General features: G+C 41.0%; 1 protein-coding gene across 6 annotated transcripts in view; it reads left to right on the top strand.

Annotated features, from left to right (window-relative positions):
* Positions 1 to 23,721, top strand: part of MVB12B (multivesicular body subunit 12B) — a 324,028-nt gene that overhangs the window by 261,417 nt on the left and 38,890 nt on the right. For all 6 annotated transcript variants that reach the window (XM_069082725.1, XM_069082727.1, XM_069082723.1 and 3 more), the window contains 2 exons: positions 14,518 to 14,573; positions 18,433 to 18,492. In XM_069082725.1, the coding sequence (XP_068938826.1) occupies positions 14,518 to 14,573; positions 18,433 to 18,492 (116 nt within the window). The remainder of the gene's footprint in view (positions 1 to 14,517; positions 14,574 to 18,432; positions 18,493 to 23,721) is intronic.

Here is a 23,721-nt window from a genome sequence, read left to right as displayed (position 1 = left end):
AATTGGAGCTGTCCTCAAGTGCAGTGGGCTGCCTCAGTTTCCCTCTGCTGAAATTCTTTTTTTTTTCATTTTGAAGGGGGAAGGCAGGGCAATTGGGGTTAAGTGACTTGCCCAAGGTCATACTACTAGTAAGTGTTAAGTGTCTGAGGCTAGATTTGAACTCAGGTCCTCCTGACTCCAGGGCCGGTGCTCTATTCATTGTACTACCTAGCTGTCTCTAACTGAAATTTTTTCAGCAGAGATTGGATATCTTAGAGGCCTTCCCTTGCTCCAGCTCCTCTGGGCACTGGGTAACAGTGGATGAAGCCCTAGGCCTGGAGTCAGGAATACCTGTGTTCAAATCTAGCCTCAGACACTTACCAGCTATGTGACCCTGGGCAAGTCACTTACCCTCTGCCTCAGTTTCCTCAGCTCTAAAATGGAGATCATAACAGCACCTCCCCCCACATAGTAGGTACTTAATAAATATTTGTTTCCTCTCTTCCCTACCCAAGGCACGAATGTCAAATAATACTTTGTTTTGCAACTGTCCAGGAAACATGTACTGTTTGTTGTGTATTGTAATTGTCTGTGTTTGAGTCTTCTGTCCTCCCCAATGCCAAGAACAGTTCTCTGCACACAGTAGTTTTCTTTTCTAATACATGCTTGTTGAATGAGTGAGTGAGTGAGTGAGCATTGGAGACTGGGCTGCATGCTTCATGTTATCAGGTGGCCTCGAGGTCCCTTCTGACTCTAACTTTCTGTGATTAAATGGCATTGCATCAGCCGTAAAACATATTGACAGTACAGACGCTCAAGTAAAGCTGCTCATTTGTATCATGATTAATTCCTGAATGTCTCAGCATAGGGGGTATTGTACGTCATATTCCAGAATGACAAAAATGGCATTTAGCTTATTTGATTAAAATTCAGTACTGATAATATCACAGTTGAAGATCCCTGTTTCATTTGGGGGTGAGAAGGTACAACTACTCTAGTCCCTTTCCTCTCTAAGGTTCCAGGATGCTGTGATTTTTTTTTCCAGAGCACAAATATAAAGTTAAACTGCCCCCCCCCCGCCAATCACATAGGGCTTAAGTTTTGGGTTTGTAAATGAAATTCAGTGGGAAAAGGGAAAAAGAAAAGGTTGGTGAAGCAGGCTATTTACAAGTTGCAGTGCTTAACAGTACACAGAATGAAAGGCTTCCTGCCACTCTAGTTTCATTTATCTTTATTATGAAAATGAATACCTGCCAATAAATCACATTGTTCACCACCATCTATGAACATATTTTTTGGAGTAATATTACTTGGCATTCACTTAATACCCTTTGATACTTAACTTAAACAGATAACTAAAATTCTAGTGATATAATTTATAAGGGGATTTTTTTTTGCTTAATAATGTGCCAGTGTCAGAGTCCTACAACCATAAACTGATTGGGCCCCCCAACACAAGCACAGTGGAGAGGATGGGGAACAGCTCAGGAGATGCTGTCAGGCACAACTGTTGCTTGCTGAGCTTATGACAGAGGATCATTCACTGTCAAAACCTGAATTCTCTATGCCAAGGGTCTCAGCAAATTTGTAAGCATAGGCCCAGATACAAGACAACTCAGGGTCCCTACAACTCAAAGAAATGGCCACACATGAGAACTAGACCCTGAATCTGTTCTGCTCTGCCACAGAGTATCTCATCTGGCTCACCTTCTTTCTCTCTTTCTGAAACAGAGAGCTCTGAAACTTATAGTTTAATGGACCACTATATAACACTAGCCAAAAGGTTTGACTTCTTTTTGTTGCTGAGTTTATTTGTTGGTTTGTCAGTTTTTTGTTTTTTTTTAATCTGCTGCTTGTAGACAACCTCAGATTAGAAGAAAACCAAGTATGGTTTTCATGATTATTGTCGACTGCCACTGCTTTGTACTAGCCTTATCTTCCCCCCCCACCCCCGCCACAGCTCATCAGCCCCTGGCTTCCTCACTGTGAAAACTTAATGAATGTATTGATAATGTATTACTTCTGTTCTTCCTGCTCATGAGAAAATTAAATTGTCAGCCAGGCATCTATAGGCAACCCTACCCCTAATGTTATTAATTGATTCCAGGAAACTGTAATGCTCATGGCATAATAGGATTTTGAGCTCGGAGGGGAAGGATCCAGAATTTCTGGCCTGGAAGGAATTTCCTGATTAAGAATCCCACCTATAACACCACTGAGAAGTGGTCATCCAGCCTCCACTGGACCACTTCTAGAGAAGGGGAACCCACTACCTCCAAGAGAAAGCCATTCCACTTTTGGATACCTCTAATTTTTAGGGAGCTTTTCCTAACCTAGAGCAGTCAAATTCTGTATCTCTATATTTTCTTCCCATTACACCTAATTCTGCCCAGTGGTTTTGAGCAGAACTTCTGGACCTGAAAGCCCATCTCCTTCAACCCTTTCATTTTAAAAATGAAGAAACTATGATCCCAAGGCAGACACAGACTCATTCAAGATCAGTTATAAGTAGCATAGTGTGATGGTAATGGAATTTGAACCCCACAGTGGGATGGACTTGTTGATGTGACAAGAAGGGGCTGAACTGGGAGGAGCTGGGGCTGTGGATTTAGAGAGAGGCCCAAGCAGAGAGAGGCCAGAAGAACTTCTGGGAGCCAGCATCCAGAGGCTGCTGCTACTGCTGGAGAGAGAGAAATGAGAACTCAGGACTGAACTGGGAGGAAGCATGACTGTGGTATCATTTGGTCTGTCTGTTTTGATGTTACTTTGTCAGATTCATCTGCTGATGGAGGACATTGCTGTTGTTGCAGAAGTTCTGGTACCTTGCTGTTGGTTCAGAAGCCCTGAAAGAGGATTTTCTTATTGTATATTTACAGAAATCCTGGAGGAGGGCCTTGTTGATGTTTTCAGGGGTCCTAGGACTGTACTGATGATTTGTGCTAATTCTTCAGACCTTGTTGTTGGGTCTAGGTTGATTTTACAGGCAGAGAGTGAATTGATGAGAACGCCAGCAATGTATATTTATGTTGTGTCTTTGTTAAGCCTTGTCTTCCCAGGAACAGAAATTGCTGAGAACTTTCCTTGGGTCAAGATGAAGAAAAGACCTCTCCTTGGGTATTGAATGCTGTGAAGATATTATAACCTAGTTGTGACCTAGGGGTGGATGGCCTTTGTGTTTTGTGACTGACCAAATGGATATACTTTGCTTATGATTGGAAACTAATCTCCAATTGAAACTACCCAGGGGTGGAGTTCTTCAACTTCTGTACTTTGTGATTGAACTGAGGGCTTAAGACTTTGTGATTGATTAAACGAATGTACTATCCAGGGGTGGAGTACTTTGACTTTTGTACTTTTTGATTGAACTGAGAACTTACTAAATGATTGAGTTACTTTGAATTTTGATTTTCACTTTTCTGTGAATGTTTCACCTTAATTTGTTACTGAATATATGGAGAGTTACTATTCTCATAATCAGAACTTGGAAGTTGCTTTTGCTTGGTGTTACACATAGCTGAGATATAAATAGCCATCTTCTTAAACATTAAAAGTTAGTGCCATCAGAACGTGATGAATGTGTGATCAGCCAAACAGTGTTTCAATGAGAGATAGTTTTATAAACCAACCATATAATTGTTAAAAAAAGGAAAGTCACTTGTGGCACAGTGGTCAGAAAATGAACTTTGAAGTCAGAAGGACCTGTGTTCAAGTGCTGTCTCAATTATATATATAGGCTGCATGACTCTTGACAGATCACTTAACCTCCCAGTGTCTCCAGGCAATTCCTTTAAACTCTTAAGTTTCCTCATTTGGAGTTCCCTATGTCAGTGAAATTATAGGTCTGCACCAAACCTACGTTTAAATTGTGAAGCTGTGTTGGTCTGAGAACCATGATTAAAGACTAATTGGACTGGTGTAGGTGTTATTATAAATCAATAGCTTCTGTGATTCAATGCTGGACATGATGTCAGAGATCACATAAGCTAACCTCCCCTCATTGTATGGAAGAGAAAGCTGAGACCCAGAATGGGGAAGTTGCTTTCCCAGAGTCTCACAGGTAGTAGCAGAACCATAATTTGAAAACAGATCCTCAGGCTCATATGCCATGCTTTTATGTTTTGCAATCAGAAGTCATAAGGTCTGGATTTAGAAGCTAGAAAAGAGGGGATGACTGCAGGCCTTCCCTGCCAATTGAAGTTACAGTTCAGATAGGATTACAGCATTGATCTTCTCCTTTCCTATTGTGTTGGGAAGAAGTAGATTCATGGCAGAGCAGTCTGGGGGCAGCAGGATGCCACTTTTATGTCTAAACAAATACAGCATACAAATTGGACCAGTTTTCTGAGAACATCTACTGTACAGCAAATGCAGGTATTTGGGTTACCTGGAAAGCCAATATTTCCCCCTCCATTTCTTCCTTGGAGGTGAGAGAATAGGGGTGGGGGCAGGAATGAATGCAATGCCACACTGGTTCTTTATTTGTTTAAACCTTATAAGATCTGTAAGCATTTGGAATCCTCTTGACTTCCAGTGCCTGATTGTAAAAAGAACAGTTGAATAGCTCATTGTTTTCCGATTTTTTTCTCTAATGTATTTTACAAACAGTCTGGTGACGGGCCTGACACTCTGATTTCTATGTACTGGCACTTCACTTTGGGATTACAGCATTAATAACAGAGTTCCATGCATCACGCCATTTTTAAGCATGATCGTTATGATAAAGGGCATATACTTAATTACAGGCCTGCTTAATTACAGCTCTGTTGAAGCTCGTTTGTTTAGGAGAATGCTAATTGCGCTACTGAGCCTTTGGCACATCCTTGCTTTCATCTGCCGTGGGTTGTTCTGATGCCGTGTATCAGCGTTTTGTTAAAAAAAAACTACCACAAAGGCTGAAGGGAAATGAGAGGCAGGTTTCTTAGTGTCTTATAAAAGTGCTGAGGGGGTGGGGAGCGGAGGAGCAACCTCCTCTTAATCACTATCACGGTTTGAAGACATTCGTGTGTTAGAGCTGGAAGAGTGCCCTAGAGATAACCTAGTTACAGAATCACAGAATCAGAAGGAACTCCAGAAGACATCTAGCCCAACCCCTACCCAATCAGAAATCCTCTCAAAAAATCTCTTGTTGTTTTCTGGATAAGGAAGCCAAGGTCCAGGGTAGGAAGACTGACTTGCCCAAGGTCACACAGCAAATTGGTGACTGAGTCCAGACTAGAATGCTGGTTACAGAATTGGGAAGGACCTAGGCAGCATCTACTCCACCCCCTTCCAGAACAGACCCCCTCCTACCCACCCCACCAGCAGAACATGACCAGAAAAGTCATCTGGCTTCTGCTGGTAAGTCACAATCCTAAGTGTTGCACTGGTATCCCTGGAATACTAAAAGACCCATTAGGAAACCTCTAGCTATTCCTCAAGTGCTTACTAAGGTATTTCAGGCACTGCAGATACAAAAACTAAAATGAAAGTGTCCCTCCTCAGGATGCTTGCATTCTGTGTGGGGAGACAACATGCACACAGAAACTATCTACAAAATAAACTCAAGGTCGTTTCAGGGGAGGGGGTGCTAGTTCCATTGGGGGAAGCCGGGGGGGTCCATCTAGGAGATGGCTTTGGAACGGGTCTTGCCATCGGGTAGAATCACCCCGATGAGAAAGCATAGCTCTGCTGGTCCAAGGAGTCCCCATAGCAATGAGGTGACGGATCCATTAAAGTAGGTGAGAGCTGACCCCAGTAGGGAATGGATGTTTCTTTTTTCACCTTTTTCCAGCAGTCATTTTTCTGTATCATCTTCCCTGACTATTAAGGGGTTGGACTCCAAGCTACCTTCCAACTCTAAATCTGTGGTCCTATGAAATTCAAACAATTACATGTTAAGCTACTGCTATTAACATACATCATGATGTGTTGAAAAGAGTATTTGATTTCAAATTCTTGTTCTGTTATTTAATTCCTCTTCTACTTCTGCAACCAGAGGCATGTTCCCTGCTCTGGGCCTCAATTTCCACCTCTTTGAAATGAGAGACTTGTACTCCATAATTTCTAAGGTCCTTTGTAAACCCTGTTATTCTGGGACCTCTTGTGATGGAGGCTTTATTACCTCCTGAGGAATCCTATTCTCTTTTTGTTGTTGTTTTTGTTGTCGTTCTGTTATTTTTTGGCCATATCCCACTCATCGTGCCTCCATTTGGGGTTTTCTTGGCAAAAATGCTGGAGTGCTTTACATTTCCTTCTTCAGCTCCTTTTACAGATGACGAAAGTCAGAGAAACAGGGTTAAGTGATTTGAGCAGGGTCACACACCTAGGAAGTGTATAGGGCCAGATCTGAAATCAAGAGAAGGAGTCTTCCTGATTCTAGGCACTGTATCCATTGTATCGCCACTATGCCTCTAATTTTAGTTTTTTTCTTTACATTAAGCCAAAATCCATTTCTCTATAATTTCCACGTTACTCTTATTTCTGCTGTCTTGACACCAGAGATAAGCCTGATCCCTCTTTCCCATGACAACCCTTTCAGTACTCGAGTCTCTTCTCCAGACCCATCATCTTTAGTTCTTTCTACAATACGATCAGATGTAGTCTACACTAGGGCCAAGTACAGTGGGTACTTCTCCTTTGTTTGGGACCTTCTGCCTTTCTTCGTGCATACCAAGACTACAGTGGTTTTTTTTTTTTTTTTAAGTAATCGGGGTTAAGTAACTTGCTCAAGGTTACACGGCCAGTTATTTCTGGGTGTGGTGCTGAGTATCTGAGCCCGGATTTGATCCAGGTCATCTCGACACTGGAACCGGTGCTCTTACTCACTGAGCCACCTGGCCGCCCCTAAGCAATTGGGGTTAAGTAACTTGCTCAAGGTTACATGGCCAGGTGTTTCTGGGTGGGTGCTAAGTGTCTGAGCCTGGGATTTGATCTCCAGGTCTTCCCAACACTGGAGCCAGTACTCTTACTCGCTGTGCTACCTGGCTGCACAGTGGTTTTCTTTACTTTCATGTTAGATTTCTGGTTCATATGGAGTTTGTGGTCCACTTATTTCCTCTGGTGCTCTTCTATGATGCCAGAGATGTCCATTAGCTCCACAGATTCACATAATTTTTTCAGTAAGGGGTAAAATGCAGCCATTAGAGAGGACAAGCAGATGATCTCAGGAAGAGATAGGGGGAAAACTGCCAACAAAAAGGAATTTATCAGACCTTATTCTAAATAAGTTCAGAATAAAAAAAAATTCTAAAGGACTTGGTATAGGATCTGTGCATGACTCACTTTGTAATACTAACCTAAGGTATAACTAAGTCAGCATTTGGGGATATAGAGCTGGGGGGGGGGGGAAATCCCCCTCAAAAAATCTATCACTCAGTTACTCAGTTTTAGAAAAAAAGAACTAAGACAAGATGCAGACATTAGTTGGGGAAAGGAAATATAATACCCCACAGGAAACCTGGAGACTGTTTAAAAACACCTAGGTGGAAACTAAGGGAAAGTGTGTATGTGCGTGTCTATGTGTGTGTGCATGGGCAAACTGTGTTAAAAAAATGAGGCATACAAGGAAAATCAGAGTAAGGTATGTTTCAGTTAGCTACCTAACCTCCTTAGCTATCTCATGAAATAAGGCATACTTGGGAGGAAAACAAACAAACAGAAATCTTGCCCAAACAATAAGTGCTACAGAGGACCCACATGGAGTTGGGGTAGTATAGCTGTATAGTACTGGACAACTGCCGAGCGTATGCCACCTTTAATCCCAGGGTACTTTGGGGTCGGTACCTGTTCTCTTTCTTTCTGCCATCTCCTTCCTCCAAGCCTTCTAAGGTTGAGTCTGGAGCTCTTAACCTCAGCATATGATTCTGGCCACTGGGGGTACCTTGATTTCTATTTCTTGGCCTATGACCCATGGTAGAGAAATCTGTCTTGCAGGCCACATTGGCCAGAAATGGTATCATCTAGTTGGAGGGAACTTTAGAACATAGAACATTAGAGCCAGAAAAGGCCTTCATTTTATAGGCCCAGAGAAGAGGCAAGTAATTTTCCTAATATCACGTGACTCATTAGTGACAGAGCTCGTAATCAATCCCAGTTATTCTGCTCCTCAGTCCAGTTCTCTCTGTTGTGGTTTGAAGATTTAAAAAGAAGTTTTACTGAGAAACCAAGCCAGAAACCAAAATACAAAAAGGATTCCTCTGAATACAGAATTCTGGATTGTCCACATTCCAATCCAAACTAGTGTGAAATATATCAAGAGGTTTGTGTCCAACAGTTTCTGGGTTGAAGGGACGTCCTTAACCCATATCAGAGCTGTTTTCCTTCTGCTAAGCTCCTTTGCCTCAGGTGATAGGGTGTCCCCATCTTGTGTACCCTACCGTAGCACAAGACTGTTGTGGGAAAAGTTGTCAGTAGCAGATCAGTAGAACAATGTATTTGTATTCATAATAATAGCCATTAATTAATGCCATGTTGTATATACCTCATTGTAGTTAAGCTGCTTAAGGGCAGAGAATCTATTCTTTTCTATCTTTGAACCCTTAGCATAGTGTGCTTTATAAATCATAGACACTCAATGGATATATATTAGATTGAATTGAACCAGTTATGCTCATGGGGCACAAAGTTGTGTTTGGTGATTGAAAAAATGGTGAGAAAAAGCATCAAAGAGATTAAACAAGGCCTTCACTTTAGTCTCCACTAAGGGAAACATTAGTGGGATTCCCTAATGGTCTTTTGAAGGCATGATCTGATGACAGATCAGAGGTACTAGATCAAATAATGGCACAGAGCTGTGATGTTCTAGGCCTAATTGACAAGCACATCACCGGGACCAGATGGCAATCCACTCAGAGATTTGAAGGGAAAAAAAAGCTCAGAGGTACAACTGTGGAACTGTTGTCCGGAACTTGTACCTTTTTATTTCACCTGGTCACTTGTAGGGAGAAAGGAGGCAAATTATATAAGCAAGCTCCAAGTGTTACATTTAGGAAAAATAAACCAGACTTCATTGGAGAATGATTTACACACTAAAAGAGTCTCCAGAATGCATCATTCTATTCCCTAAAAACATTGGCCCATGGTTGCCACAGACAGAAGGCCTACAAAGATGCTGGGCATTGTCTAGTAGGGAATAAAATTCAAACTATCCTTCCTTTGGGCAGAACTTAAGCATGTCCTTACATTCAGTGCAATTAATCAAGCACTTATTAAGTGCCAGCTGTGTGCAAGGCACCATGCATGCTAGATGCTGGGGATATAACATTTTACTGGAGAAACAGTGTAGTATATAATGAAAAGTGCCCTAGATTTCAACATCACATGACTTGGGGCCTGGCTCTTAACTTATCAGCTATGTAACCTTGGGCAAGTCACTCAACCTCTTTGCCCAAGTTTCCTCGTCTGTAAAATAGAAAAAGTGAATCTTATACTACCTACACCCCAGGGCAGAAAACACTCTCTGGATGTGAGCTAGCTGCAATCAGAGTACATAGTAGGTATTTAATAAATGTTTATTGACTTGGCTAATAATAGTAGTAGCATGAAGTAAATATCAACCAAATGCCAAATGCTTCTTCCTGGCATTCAAGAGAAGTAGAATGGTGAAGGGGGGGAAGAGTCCTAATTATAAAGTCAAGAGATCTGAGTTCAAATCCCAGCCTTGACACTTAACTAGTTGTGACCTTGAACAGGTCCCATTCTCTCTGTGAACCTTCATTTCCTCATCTGTAAAATAAGAAGAATGATACTTCTTGAGTGGATCCTTTGTGGAAGGTTTACAGGACATGAAAGAGAATTACAGAATGAGAAGGAACATTTGTAGTCAGCAGGAAGGGTCTACTCAAACAGCTCTTAAAGAGGGGAGAGAGAGAAAGGGTATGATTGAAGAGGCAAAGTCCCAGAGTAAATCAAGGGTTAGTCCTGGCAGTGGGAAGAGCTGCATCTTATTCAGCAAGTGGATTAAAAAAAGGAGAGAATGGAAGATGATGCAGATGGCTCTTAAGATACGAAGTAAGGAGATGAGGGAGCTCATAGCTAATCACTTTGATTTGTGCTGGTAAGCACTTTATCAAAGCTTTTGATAAAAGGAGTAGAGTGACAACCTGCTAGAAGAAGGAGGAGTTAGTCTTCAAAAAGAGCTTAATGGGAGAACATTGGGCCTAATGTAATAAGATGAAACTTAATAGGAATACATGGAAAATCTCATACTTAAGTTACAGAACAGGGCGCGGTGTCTAAACACAACTTGTCTGAAAGGGATCTGAGTGGATTTAGTGAACTGAAACCTCAGTGCAAGTTAACAGTGTGATGGCATGGTGAAAAGCTAGTATAATCTGAGGCTAGTGGTTCTCCCCCCACCACAAAGAGTTTTTGTTTATTTGGGTTATATTTATTGGTATTTATTGTATTCACAATTAAAACATCTTAGTATTATTATGGAAATAGCTTTGACCTCACAGATACCCTACAAGAGTCCTGGGGACTCCTAGGGGTCCCTGGGCTATATGTTGAGAACAACTGTGTTAGGCTACATGAGTGGAGGTGTGTTGTCCTGATCAGGGCTAGGATAGCCCCACTATGATTCAGTCCAAGTCAAAACAAATCTGGAAGATGGGGTTCGATTCTAGATACCCCATTTTAAGAAAATGAGTCAACAACATGGCACGTTCCAAAGGAGGGTGCCAGGATGGTGGTAAAATCTTTGCATTCCATACAGGGAGGATTGATTAAAGAGTTATCCTAGATAAGAAAAGAATAATAGAGGATAATGATAGCTGCCTTCAATTATTTAATAGTTTCTTCATGTTTTGTTACTTTATGCATTGAGTGATTCTAGTTTCTGTCCAAAATAAAGGACAGATCATTTCATCATACCCTTCCCTGGCATTGCTATCTGTCCTAGTGCCTCCTAAATTCAAAGACTAATATAAATGCACCCACCTCCATGACACTTTCTCAGATCTCTGTCCCTGTTTCCATAACTGAATGGGATCTCTCTTCCCTTTGATCTCCCATAGCATTTTATAGTAGGGCACTTACATCCTACCTGTATATTGTAATTATTTGTGTATTAGACCTATTGTGTTATATGTTCTTTGAGAGTAAGGACTGCTTTTATCACTTAATATGTTTGAATCTAATTGAATTATCTCCTTTTTTACAAAGCCTCTTTAAGAGAATATTGTGTTGGACTTTGTTCTTTGTTAGGACTCCAACTTGGAACTTCTGACTCCATGTGCAATACTCTCTCTCTTGGTTTACCATCACCTGAAATGCATAAAATTCATATAATCTTAAGAGTTGGAAAAGGCCTTAGGAGACATTCAATACAGCCTGGCCAAATGTAGGAATCTCCTCTCTACCGTGCCTAACAGATGGTTGGCCACCTGTTCTCTACTTTCCATGGTGGAGAGTTCATGATTTGTCAAATAGTTCATTCCATTCCGTTCAAAAACATTTATTTAATGCCTACAAAAATGAGTAACATGCCGTTTTACATCTAAAAGCTTATAATCTAAGGGAATTGGTTACTTCAATAATTCAAGGATCTGTGATTTTATCTACATAGATACTTTCTTCTAGCTCCATGCCTGGAATTATCTCCCTCTTCACTTTAACTTCCGGGTCTTCCTTCAAAACTCATCTTAAATCCTGCCTCCTACAGGAGGCCTTTCTTGCCCAGGCCACCCTATTGTGATTGCCTTCCATCTGCTCTGTATATGTATCTAATTATTTCCATCTTCATAACCTCTATTAAGATGTGAGCTCCTTGGGGACTGGAAGTATTTTTGCCTTTCTTTGTAACTTCAGGGCTTAGCACAGTGTCTGACACATACTAAGTGCGTAATAACTGCACTTGCCTTCCAGGTGAGATTTTGTGAAGATCAAATGAGATAATGTATATAATCATACTTTGTAAAATTAAAAGAGGATAGACATATGGATAGCACCTGTGATTTCATTGGCATAAGGAGCTCCCAGGTTAGGAGTCCACCTTTACCAATGCAAGTTGGCCCCTTCTCTAAGACCTTATAGTCTTAGACACTGAGAGAGACAGAGACAGAGAGAGAGGAAGAGGAGGAGGAGGAGGAGGAGAAGGAGGAGGAGGAGAAGAAGGAGGAAGAGGAGAAGGAAGGAAGAAAAGAGGGAATATTTAAGAGCTTTCAAATATCTCATTTTATCCTAAACAACTCTGGGAGGTAAGGTGCTGTTACTATGTTCTTTTTACAGTTGAGGAAACTAAAGCAGGCAGAAGTTAAGTGACTAGTCTAGGGTCACACAGCTCACAAGTGTCTGGGGCTTTATTTGACCTCAACTCTTCCTGATCTCAGGTATAGTGCTGTACAGCTCTCTATCTACTATGCCATATTGCCTATCACAAACATTAAAACACTATATAAATGTCAGTTGTTGTTGTGAATGGCGCTGCCCATGAGACTGGCAGAGCCATTAAGGAGTTCATTATCAGAGGACTAGGTACTAGATGATTAATTTTTTCTTTCAACTCTAGGAACTCTTGAAGACTATTTAAAGTAGGAAGGGTACTGAGACTGGAGTCAGTAGAGGAAGCATCTGCATGAAGGAAGTAATAGATTATTAAAGTAAATTTGATGCTGTAGTCCTCATTTCTAATCCCCATTGAATAAAATTACCCTGGGAAGTAAAGTGGTCATGGATCAGAGGTCATTTACCTGGTACAGGCCCCTGTTGGGCTCCAATTTCCCCATCAAGCTGTTTTTAAAGTTAGTGATGTGTTGATGGTGAACAGGGAAGTAGGCTTTAGGGATTATGGCAAAGGAAATATCTCTCCAGTTGGTGAGCCTTTTAGTTCTAAAACAGGTCATATTTCACCCTGCTGCATGGTTGGGCATATAATTCATTACAGCATGATTTTTTTCAGGGTTCTCTTCTGTTTTTATTAATCCATTGGAGACATCAATTTTGTGCATGTACTTCCTCAAACTTGCAGAAAGACTCACAAGGCTTCATAGAATTAAAAATCAAGGCAGGTCATTAGAGGTCATCTGTTCCAATTTCTTCATTTTATAGATGCAAAGAAGGAAAGTGACTTAGACAAAGCCATGCGGCTAATAAGTAGTCATTGTAATAACTGACATTTATGTAGCCCTTTAAAGGCTTTCGAAGCACTTTTGCATAATAATAATAACTGATATTTATATAATACCTTAAAGTTTACATGGTACTTTTCCTATATCCAAAACAATATAGGCTCCTCGATGTTTATTTTTTTGTCTAGGTATCCCTAGCACCTAGCATGATACCTGGCTCTAGTAGGTGTTTAAGAAATGGTAGGTGGGTAAATGACTGAATGTCTTTTCTCATATGTTTTCACAACAAGCTTATGAAATAGACAGGTATTATTATCCATATTTCCTAGGTTAGGACACTGAGGTCAGAGGAGTTGCAATTTTCCCATGATAATATTAAGGCAGGATTCAAACACAGGCCTGACTCCCAACTCTAGCTGTTTTTCTACCTCACCAAATCTATATAGCCTTCATTCAGAAAGCATTTATTAAATGGGGCACTGAATACAATACAAAGTTTGTCTAAGACCCAGTCCCTACCCTTTTGGTGATTGCAGTACAGTAGTGTCAGAAACGTGCATTCAGATTCTCAAATATCCAACACATCTTTGTGTTATACTCCTCAGAACCCAGTGTGTAAAGAGACATGGAACCACTAGGGCCTTAATTTCTTTACCTGTAAAATATTAGGATTGGATTTTAGATGTTCTTTAAAGTGCCCCCTAGCTCTCAAGCTCAGACCTTTGTAATTGAGTACAATATTCATACCATTCAGTGGACATTGCCTCTCATTAATCTTACACTGAGAGATTACAAATGAAACATCTACAGTCAACTTGAACAAGTCCTCAGACAGTCCAGGACTAAGAATTCAAATTCAGTAAATTAGAAAGTAGCCAAAGAATCATAGTGTCCAGAATTCAGAAGGTGATGGTCTTCCCTAGTCAGAACACATCTAGAGGGTCATAGTAAGTTCTAGACAGCATTTCAGGAAGAATGCTGACAAAGCTCAGGCCATGTCCTGAGGAGGGTACCCAGAAAGTTGGGCGGCCTTGAAATCGTGCCATAAAAGGATCCACTGAAAGATCTGGAGAGGTTGTATAGCCTGAAGAAAAAAGAGAGAGAGAGAAGACTCATGGGCAGAAAGATCATTGTTTCCTGGCATTTGAAGGTCTGGCAAGTGAGAGAGGGATTCAGTTTGTCCTCCTTGGAATCAGAGGGCAGAACTAGGAGTGAAGGGACAGAGTTACAAGGTGACAAATGTCAGGGCGATATAAGGGAAAAGCTTCCTATCAGTGCTGTCCAGCAGTAGTATGTGCTTTCTTGGGAGGCAGAGAGTTCCCTGTCCTTGGAGGTCTTCAGATGGAAGATGAATATGATCTGTCAGGGATGTTCTATAAAGCCTTTCTTCTGAGTCATAGGTAGAACTAGGGGGCCTCTGAGGTCCCCTTCACCTCTGACTTTCCTTGATGCTGAGGATGACTTTAACATGTGCTTTCTCTTCCTTTTTCAGCTATGGATGGAGTGCCTTTTATGATTTCAGAGAAGTTTTCTTGTGTTCCAGAAAGTGTAAGTTATGTGCATGGTTCTTATTAGAAAAGATGGATGCTCTAGTGAGTCATTCTCATTTTAAGTGCAAATGGTAATTTTGATCCAACCTCATAGCTGTGAATACTTTTCATTTTCCAGATGTAGCTTAATAATTTTTGTTCTTTTTTTATTTAATCATGGCAATTTATTGAAGAAAGAAGTATAATTAGTTTCCACATTATGGAAGTTGAAATCTGTAGAAATGACAGAGGGCTCCATAGATTCATAGCATTTCAGAGGAGGAAGAAACTTGAGCAGTCACCTAAGCTAAATTCCTCATTTTGTTAACAAGGAAGCCAAGGCTCAGAGGATTGACGTGACTTGCTCAAGGTCACACAGGAAGTTAGTGGCAGGGTTGAAAGTGGAAGAGAACATGTAACACGATGTTGTAGTGGAACATCGGGTCTGGAGTCAGACATGCTGGTTCAGTTAGAACAGGAAGGGGACTCAGAAACCATTTAATCACAGGTGGAGACTTTTGCAAGTCATCTCTCTGAGCCTCAGTCTCCCTATCTATGAAATGGGGCTGGATTAAATGATTTCTGCACCCTCTTCCTGCCCTAGCATTCTGTAATTCTAGAACCAAAGTTGCTTAGCTCCCAAACAAGAGGTTTGTCCATATGAGAACAGTACCATATAACCACAGATTCTTCAGCCACATAGCAAGCAATCTTTAACCCCATATTTATAGATAACAGAGCAGAAGGCTAAGGGAGTATAGTGAGCAGCTTATTTTGTTACCTAAGAACAGATGAAGCATGGAAATGCCACACTTCTCAGCTATATTCCTCTCTCTGCATTATTGTTGTTTCAAACCAGTGGTAGAAGCATTGGCCCTGGAAAGATTGACAGTATTATTCTGTCAGAAAAAAAAAGTTGGATTAAGGAGGCTATTGATCAATCACTGTTATAAGTGAAAGGTCCATGGTTGTCCCTTTGTGGTGATTTGTATCATTAGTGTGCTGTTTGAAACTTCGCACAAATCACAGGGAATCTTACAGCATAGACTTAGAATGTAAGATGTGAACGTAGAGAAGGACCTTAGCTCAGAACATTAGAACTGTGAGGGGCCTTAGCATGTGGAATATTAGAGCCTAGTAGATTGGACAGAGCTGAGAGCAATCTTCATATTGTAACATAGAATGTTAGAGCTAATGGGATGTTATACCATAGAATGATAGAATTTAATAAGCCTTAGAACAAAGAATGTTAGTTCTGTATGGTGGTTTACATTCTAGCCCCTTACTCAGTCTAGTCCCAAATTATGATCTTTCCCACCCCACCTCCCCACCCCCAAAGATTTGAGCTGTTATTAAAAATGAAGACTCTGGTTTAGATATTAGCAAAAGAACAACTAAATGTTGTCCTTGGGCCCAGCTTAAAACCAGGCACCTTGTGATTTGGCCCACTCTGCAATTTCCATTCTAATGAAATATAATATGCAGCCCCGACATCTTTCTGCTAGCAGCTTAATCTTGAAAAATGCTTGTGATGTTGCATGTGGAGCATGAGTAACTTTAGCTGACTTCTCTTGGCTCTGTTGCCATGGCTACCCTGGCGTCTCTTCTGTTTCCTTGGGGAGGCTGTTCTGTCCTGTTTACCCATTCCAATCTAGAAAGTTTAGTGAGGTAGTTAGAGCCTAATGATACAACAGCTGGACCTCTGCTGGATTCCAGGCAACGGAAATGGAGAGAGGGAAATGTTTTCCCTGTTCCTGTGCCCCTCTGGCTGCTGGTGCAAATGTGGCAGACTGTTTGGAAAGAAGTGGTAACAGCATCCCCGGGAGGTTTGTGTTTAATTCTGTGGCTGGATGTCACCGTGGCTGCCCTGGGTAAATTTGTTGCTGGCAAGACTTGAGAAACTGGGAACAAGAAGCTCTAGGTTTATAAAACTGGGGGCAGAGGATTCTGGGCAGCAGTATAGTGTGTAAAAAAAGAAATATAGAAATGTGCTGTGTAGTAGAAAAGTCAGGATAGACCCAGACTTAGATCATGGTGCTGACACTTACAAGCTTTGTGATAGTAGGCAAGTCATTTCACTTCTCCAAGACTTCGTTTCCCATCTGTAAAAAAGGGACAGTAATACTTGCATTGCCCACCCCACAGAGTTGTTTAATGAAAGTACTTTGTGGGTCAGTTGGTGATGTTAAGAATATTTTGCGTTTTTAGACATTCAGCTCTGGGATACTCTACTTTGTCTGCAAGGAGAAACTCAACCGTGTTGGCCATTGGCTTGGCCACTGTACCCAGGTTTTTCACAAGAATTTTCGCATTGAGTAGGGTATGCTCCAAACAGGCTGGGAGCAAGAAGTCCTATGATAACAAAACTGGGGACAGAGGATTCTGGGTAACACTATAGTGTTGGGAAAAAAAATGTGCAATGAGTAGAAAGGAAATCTCTGCTTCCAGACAGTGTAGCGTCATATAAGTAACACCCCTTCAGACCCTAGGTTCAAGTTCCAACTCTCCTAGCTTGCTGTGTGACTTTGGGGAAGTAGCTTCTTCTCAGATTCCTCATCTATAAAATGGGGGTCTGGAGAGAGGGAGGGAATTGAGGCATTGTGTTATTGTGAAGACAGTATAAGATCTGAAGTCAGAGACCCTGGGTTTGAATTAACTATCCCCATGACCTAGGATGAGGCATTTTTCTCTAAGCCTTACTTTCTTCTTTTGTAACATGAGAGGACTGGACTAGGTCATCTCTGAAATTCCTTTGAAATTCTGTGATTCTATAGCACATCCCAGATTTTTTGCTTCAGAAATTATGGTCACAGAAGCCCGCAATAATGAACTCTCTGGGAACTGATTTCTCCTGGGTCCCTCTGTATGGTCTTGGGACCATACAGGAACCAGATTCCAAATCAGGCCGTGCATAGTTTAAATCCTAAGTTTTCTAACATACTACTAAGATATTGGTGAACAAATTATTTAATGCCTCTGACCTACACAGTAGCTTCATCTGTGAAGTTGGGGGGCTGATGACCTCTATTCTTCCTTCCAGCTAAGTCCTGTGTTCTGAGGGTCTGCCAGCTCCAAATCCTGTCATCCTCACAGACTTCTCAAGGCTGTCCATTCCACCCAGGGTCTGCTTCTAGCTTACATCAAAGTGTATATTTGCTGTCAAGGAGCCAGCATCTCACAAGAAGGGCCTCCATCTTCATGAAATTACAGAAACGCCCATTAAAATGTGATGTTATCATTTTTCACCACCATTGATTTCTGAAAATGATAATTTATGTGCAGTTATTTTATTCACCGTGCATTTTCAAAGAGCTGGAATTCCCTCAGCTCCCCGATGAATACCAACGAAGCACTGGCCTCCTTGCCCAGAATTCCTTAGACACCAGTGCCACCACCTGGCCAGAGTGCTCAGGGCACATTTATCCCCACGGCAGCTGAAAGGAATGGGAAGCCTTACCAGCTTTATAGCTTTGATGCTGCTTTCTAGGGAAGAAATAAGAGACCAAGACAGATCTTTGCAAAATCATGCCTTTTTATAAGTGTTGTGGTGGGTCCTTCCTCTGGAGAGAGAGACAGACAGACCAGCTGCCTGACATGCAGGAGCAGAGCCCTGGGGACATGGACCCCATTTACCTGCTGTATCCTCAGGAAGCATCTTTCTCTATCATTTCTGCATTTACTACCTTGCTCATGAATGGGTGGATGAATTCTCTCATCCTCTAGGAAGGACCCTTCCACCAGTGTGCAGTGCTAAAGTAAAGACAAAGCAATACTAGCTGCTTTTCTTAGATAATTGTCCCATGTTTGAAATGCAAAGCCAGATGTTAAAGTGGCATTTCCCAGCTGTTTAAGAAAGTAGATTGTCTTTTGTGTTTCAGATGCAGTCCATTGATCTCTTGGGGATCACCATCAAATCTCTGGCAGAAATAGAAAAAGAGGTGAGTGGCCTATCTCTCCCTCCCTCCTCGGCAGCAGTGGCTGAGGAGTCTGGCGACCTCCTGAGCTTACCCCTGGATCCTTCACCTTTAATGAGGGTTCTTTCCTCGGGAGGAGAAGGATGTTGGGTCCCAGTAGCTGAGATCGGCTAGAAGGGTCAGCCACAGGGTGGGGAATGAGTGCTGGCCAGATCTGGATACCCATCCCTGGGGTCTCAGTCAATCCAGCCCTTCTGTCTGAGCCACTTGTAAAAGGGAGGTGATGATGTTTATACTCTTCCTCACAGGAGTGTCTCAGCCCTTCATAGTCAGCACTTCATAGATTTTAAGGGACTCTGGAAGGGTCAGTATTCCAAGAATGCAGCTAATCAGAAAAAGAAAGTCATTGTCAATAAAAATGATAAGGAGATCTCACATGTCTATAGTGATTTGTGGTTTTAAGGTACTTTGTCTACATCATCTAATTTGTTCCTCATGATAATCCTGTGAAATAGATAGTACACATACAGAGTGTCCCAGACATCTTAGTGTAGTTTTCAGTTTTGGGAGCTTTTTATGAATTAAAAAATATAGATATAGACAAACACATATACAGATATACATATGTGTATGTGTGTGCATATGTTAACATATGTGTGTATATATCTATGTATATGTGTATATATGTGATATCTCCATCACCACTCACCTAGCTAAGCCTCAATTTTACCAATTATAAAATGAGAATAATAACATATAACATTTGTACTACGAACCACACAGCATCATTCTGAGGATGGAATTTTTGTTTAAGTTTACTAAAGCCCCATATAAACTCATGCTATTTCTTTAAGGCCTAGTATGTTATAGTAACGTTAGACTTAAAATAAGAAGACTTGTGTTCAAATCATACCTTTTTATATTTTCTGGCTGTAATCAAATTTCTTTACCTCAGTTTTCTTCCTTCTAAAATGGGAATAATATTTCTACTATCCCCTTAGCAAGGTGGTTGTAAAGAACTCTTTGTAAGCTTTAAAGCTTGGTAAACAGTAGTATTGTTGTTATTCTTTGGCAGAAATGGAGATTTTTCTGAAATGACCATACCTCTTAAAGATTGAGTAAGGGGTGGAGCTTATTCAGTTACTCTCAACAAAATTAGGTCACATTTGAAAGCATGATATGTTGTCGTTTTTTTCTGGAGACCGAAAAAAATGATCAACATTTCAGTATATATTGTGACTCTGAAAAGAGAGCAGCCGAATGAAACTAGACCTCAGATTTGTAGATGTTTTCACTGCTTCTATGAGACAACATTAGATTCTATGCTGTCTTCTCTTTTTTTCCCTCTTTTTTTATGTATAGAAGGTTGTTAAGCAGTCACGTGCTCAGAGGCAGCTTCTCCTCTGAAAGGAATATTTGTCTCAAAGATGGAAATGGTGGAACCATTTCAATATTCTCTGTTCCCTTTGGGTTTTCTTCTTGTATTCTCAGCTAGCAGAATCAGGTTTTTTATTGAAAGATGGCTGAAATCAAGGAAAATTGAATCAATGTAGTACAACAAATTTCTAAACCTGTCATAACAAAAACAACAAAAAAAGGCCCATTTTGTCTTTGATTTTCAGTAAATCATAAAAAAAAGGAGCTGATTGTCATATATAGATTTTAGGTCACTTTGGCAGGGGAGGGAGAACTGCATAATGCTAACCCAGAAATGAAGGAAATTCCCTTGCGGTTTTCCCCCCAATAAAGGACTGCTTGCAGTATTTCTCTAGGGCCTCCTGCTTTGTACAGGAGTTAGCAGCTGAGACAACAAATAGATGCGTATTCCTTTTCTTTGTATTGTCTTTGACAGTGTTATGAGGGGCTGCTTCTTCAGTCGGCAACACAGGAACACGATTTGTTGCGTATGTGAAGGGACAAATCAATCTGCAAGCATTTATTAAGCTCCTACTATGTGTTAGGTATTGTTCTAGGCATAAGAGGCACAAATATAAAGAATGAAATAACCCTGTTTCCAAGGAGCTTATGTTCTGTTGGGAGGGATTATAAGTATATTTAGTTATATACAGAATAAATGGAAAGAGAATAAATGCAAATAAAAACAAAGTAGTTAAGTGCAAGGCAGTCTGGGAAAAAGAACACTCGCAGTTATACAGACAGATGTCCCATACCACTTCTGGAGTCTTAGGTCCTGGGGACCACGTTTAAGAAAGGGCATTGAGGAGCCTGTAGCACATCCCACAAAGAGAAGACCCCATTATTGTATGAGGACCTGTTGGAGGAATTAGGAGAATTTAATTTAGAGAGGAAGAGAATTTAGGGCTGTGTGATGTTTCTTTTCAGGGAAGAGCTGGAGTGTGAAAGAGGGATGGGGCTTCTCCCTTTGGCCCCAGAGGGCAAAGCCAGAAGTAATGAGTGAATGGAAGGAAGTGAGAGGGAGGCAGGCTGCATCCTTCCCCAGGCTAGATTTAAGAGAAAACAAAATAAAACAAACAAACAAAAAACCAACCTCCCTAACAATGGAATTCATTGCCTCATGAGTTTCCCCTAACTGGAGGGAACTGGAGCAGAAGCTGGAGAGCTATCAGTTGTGCGTGTTAATAATAGGGCACGTTTATATAATACAGTCCTCATACGTATGTAAAACATAACATACATCCTCTCTTTTGATCCCCACCAAAGCCCTAGGAAATAAATGCTGTTATTGACCCCATTTTCAGATGAGGAAACACAGGACTCAGCGAGGTTCAGTGAGCTGACCAGGGTCACTGAGAAGAATATCGATATAGAGATGAAAGGGCCTTCAGAGGCCACTGAGTCTAATTCCGTTATTTCAAAGAAGAGGTTCAGTGACTGGTCCAGGGTCATAATGTCCTGACCCCAGGTTGGGAGCTGAGGCAAGAGTCAAACCATGTCTTTTTAACTCCAAATCTGGTGCTTTATCTGCTATGCCCTATTTCTCCCCTTGTTGTTGAAGTGATTCCTGATTCAAGTATGGGTTAGGTTCTATAATCTTTGAGGGTCCATCTGCTTGTGAAATTCTAGGATCCCTTGAAAAGTTTGGGTCTTTGATTTCATTTAGCCCTGAACAGATAATTATTAAGTGTTTGTTGTGTGCAGTACAACCTAGTGAAGAGAGAGCTAATTTTAAAACCCAGACTTGTTTTCAGGCACTGTCTTAGTCAGCATCCTGGCTGCACAACCCTGGGCTTGCTCTAGACTAGGTGTCCTTACAAACACTACAGTCAATTAAGTGGAGCTTTTCCCTATTTTAGGAGGTGAGAAGGTAAAAACCATTCTTATCTCATAAATAGAGTTGGCCCTTGAGCTATGATTTGCTGACACCAGCTATAAGCAGCTGTCTGAGGCTAGAAGTTACAACAGGGGTGCCAACTTGCATTAGAAGAAGTCATTTCCTCACTTGGGACTTCAATGTACCAATGAAATCATCAGTCCAGGCCCTAACTCTGATAAGTGCTAAGGGAAATCTAAAGATTAAAGAAGATGGAGTCTTTCTTCTTACATACAGGTAGCTAATGCCTGATCATTCTCTTGCATTCTGGTCCCACATCACCAGTTCCCTCCTGGCCATCAAGCATTTCAGACTCAGCTTGTTCATCAGTCATTTTCTTCCTCCACAAAAATGACATCTCCTCCAGACTTCCAGGTTCAGAACCTCAGTCACCATCACTCTCCCTCAACTTGCCTCTTCCACCACCACCCCCATACACAATCAGTTGCCAGGTGTTGTCCATTTGTCTTTCATTACATCTTTCTCTTGCATCTGTCCCCTTCTCACCAACAGCACCCTAGTTGAAGCCTTCCACCTCTCACCAAGACTATCACAATAGCCTCCTAATTACTGCAAGTCTCTTATCTCTCCCAGCAGTCCTCCACACAACTGCCAAAATAATTTTCCTAACATGCAGATCTCACCATGTTACTCCCCCCCACTTAAGTCTTCAGTGGTCTCCTTATTGCCTCTGGGCAATATGAATCCCTCAATTTAGCTATTGATGCACTTCATCATATGGCTCTGTCTGACCTTGCCAGAAGCGTTTCACATTATTCACTATCATACACTCTGTTCCAGCTGAACTGGCTTACTTAGTATTCTCTAATCCTGGCTTTACTGTAGGCCTGCCACCACTCCTTTACCCTGACCACTCCCCTGCCTCCCATACCCTTTCCTCACCTCTGTTTTTTTACAATCCTGAGCTTCTTTCAAGGATGAGTTGAAGCACTTCCTACAGAAAATCTTTCTTGATCCCTCTTTGCCTAAGTTGTCTTTTAAAAAAAAAATCTGTTTACATATTATCTGCCTCAGTAAAATGTAAGCTCCTTGAGGGGAGGGACTATTTTTAAATTGTCATCTTTGTATTCCTAACTCAATGCTGTATATTTAGTAAATGCTCTCTAATGCTTATTAAATTGAATTAAATAACTATGATACGTTACTGGATCTGTCATAAAATGGATTTGAGCACTTTTTCCATTGGTGTGGACCACAGCCCATTTATGCCTTCATCTTGTTCAGTTCTTTTTTATATCCAACATCTGTGTGAAGGGCCTTCCTTATGGGCTTCTTGACTTTGCTTGGTTACCACTACAGAACATAAATTATCCATATATTAGTTTGATAGAGTGTTGGACATAGAGTCAGGAAATCCTGAGTTTGAATCTTGCCTCAGACATTTACCAGTTGTTTGACTGGGCAAATCACTTAACCTTTATCAGTCTCAATTTTCTCATCTGTAAAATAGTGATTTTATTGGTAGTTACCTCAGAGTTGTCATAAGGATTGAATGAGATGATAGAAAACAGATAGAAAGATAGATAGATAGACAGATGGATAGATGGATAGACAGACATATATATATGACTTTGCAAGCCTTAAAATGCTTTTTAAAATGTTAGCACTTGTTATTATAATCTTTTGTTATTGTTTTATGACCATCCAACCTACCTTTTTTGGTTCAATTTTTTTTTAATTTGGTGTCTTTTATAGTACTTAATGTATTTCATCAAGGGGATCAGGGAAATCTTCAAGGAAAAGGTGAGATTTGAATTGGACTTTGCCCAGATGGAATTTGTCCGAGGATTGCCCCCAAAAGGAGTCTAGGGTCTCCCCTGTCATTCTTCCTTTAAATAAATGACTTATCCTTGTAGGAGTCAGAATAGCATAGCGGAAAGAATTCTGGGTGTAGAGTCAGAAGACCCACATACCAATTTTGGCTCCCATTTCATAACCTT

The sequence above is a fragment of the Petaurus breviceps genome, unplaced genomic scaffold, assembly GCF_028583685.1.
Source record: "Petaurus breviceps papuanus isolate PSGF00001 unplaced genomic scaffold, PetGlider_PUasm1.0 171, whole genome shotgun sequence".
In the NCBI taxonomy this organism is placed as follows: Eukaryota; Metazoa; Chordata; class Mammalia; order Diprotodontia; family Petauridae; genus Petaurus; species Petaurus breviceps.
This window is presented reverse-complemented; position numbering and strand designations above follow the sequence as displayed.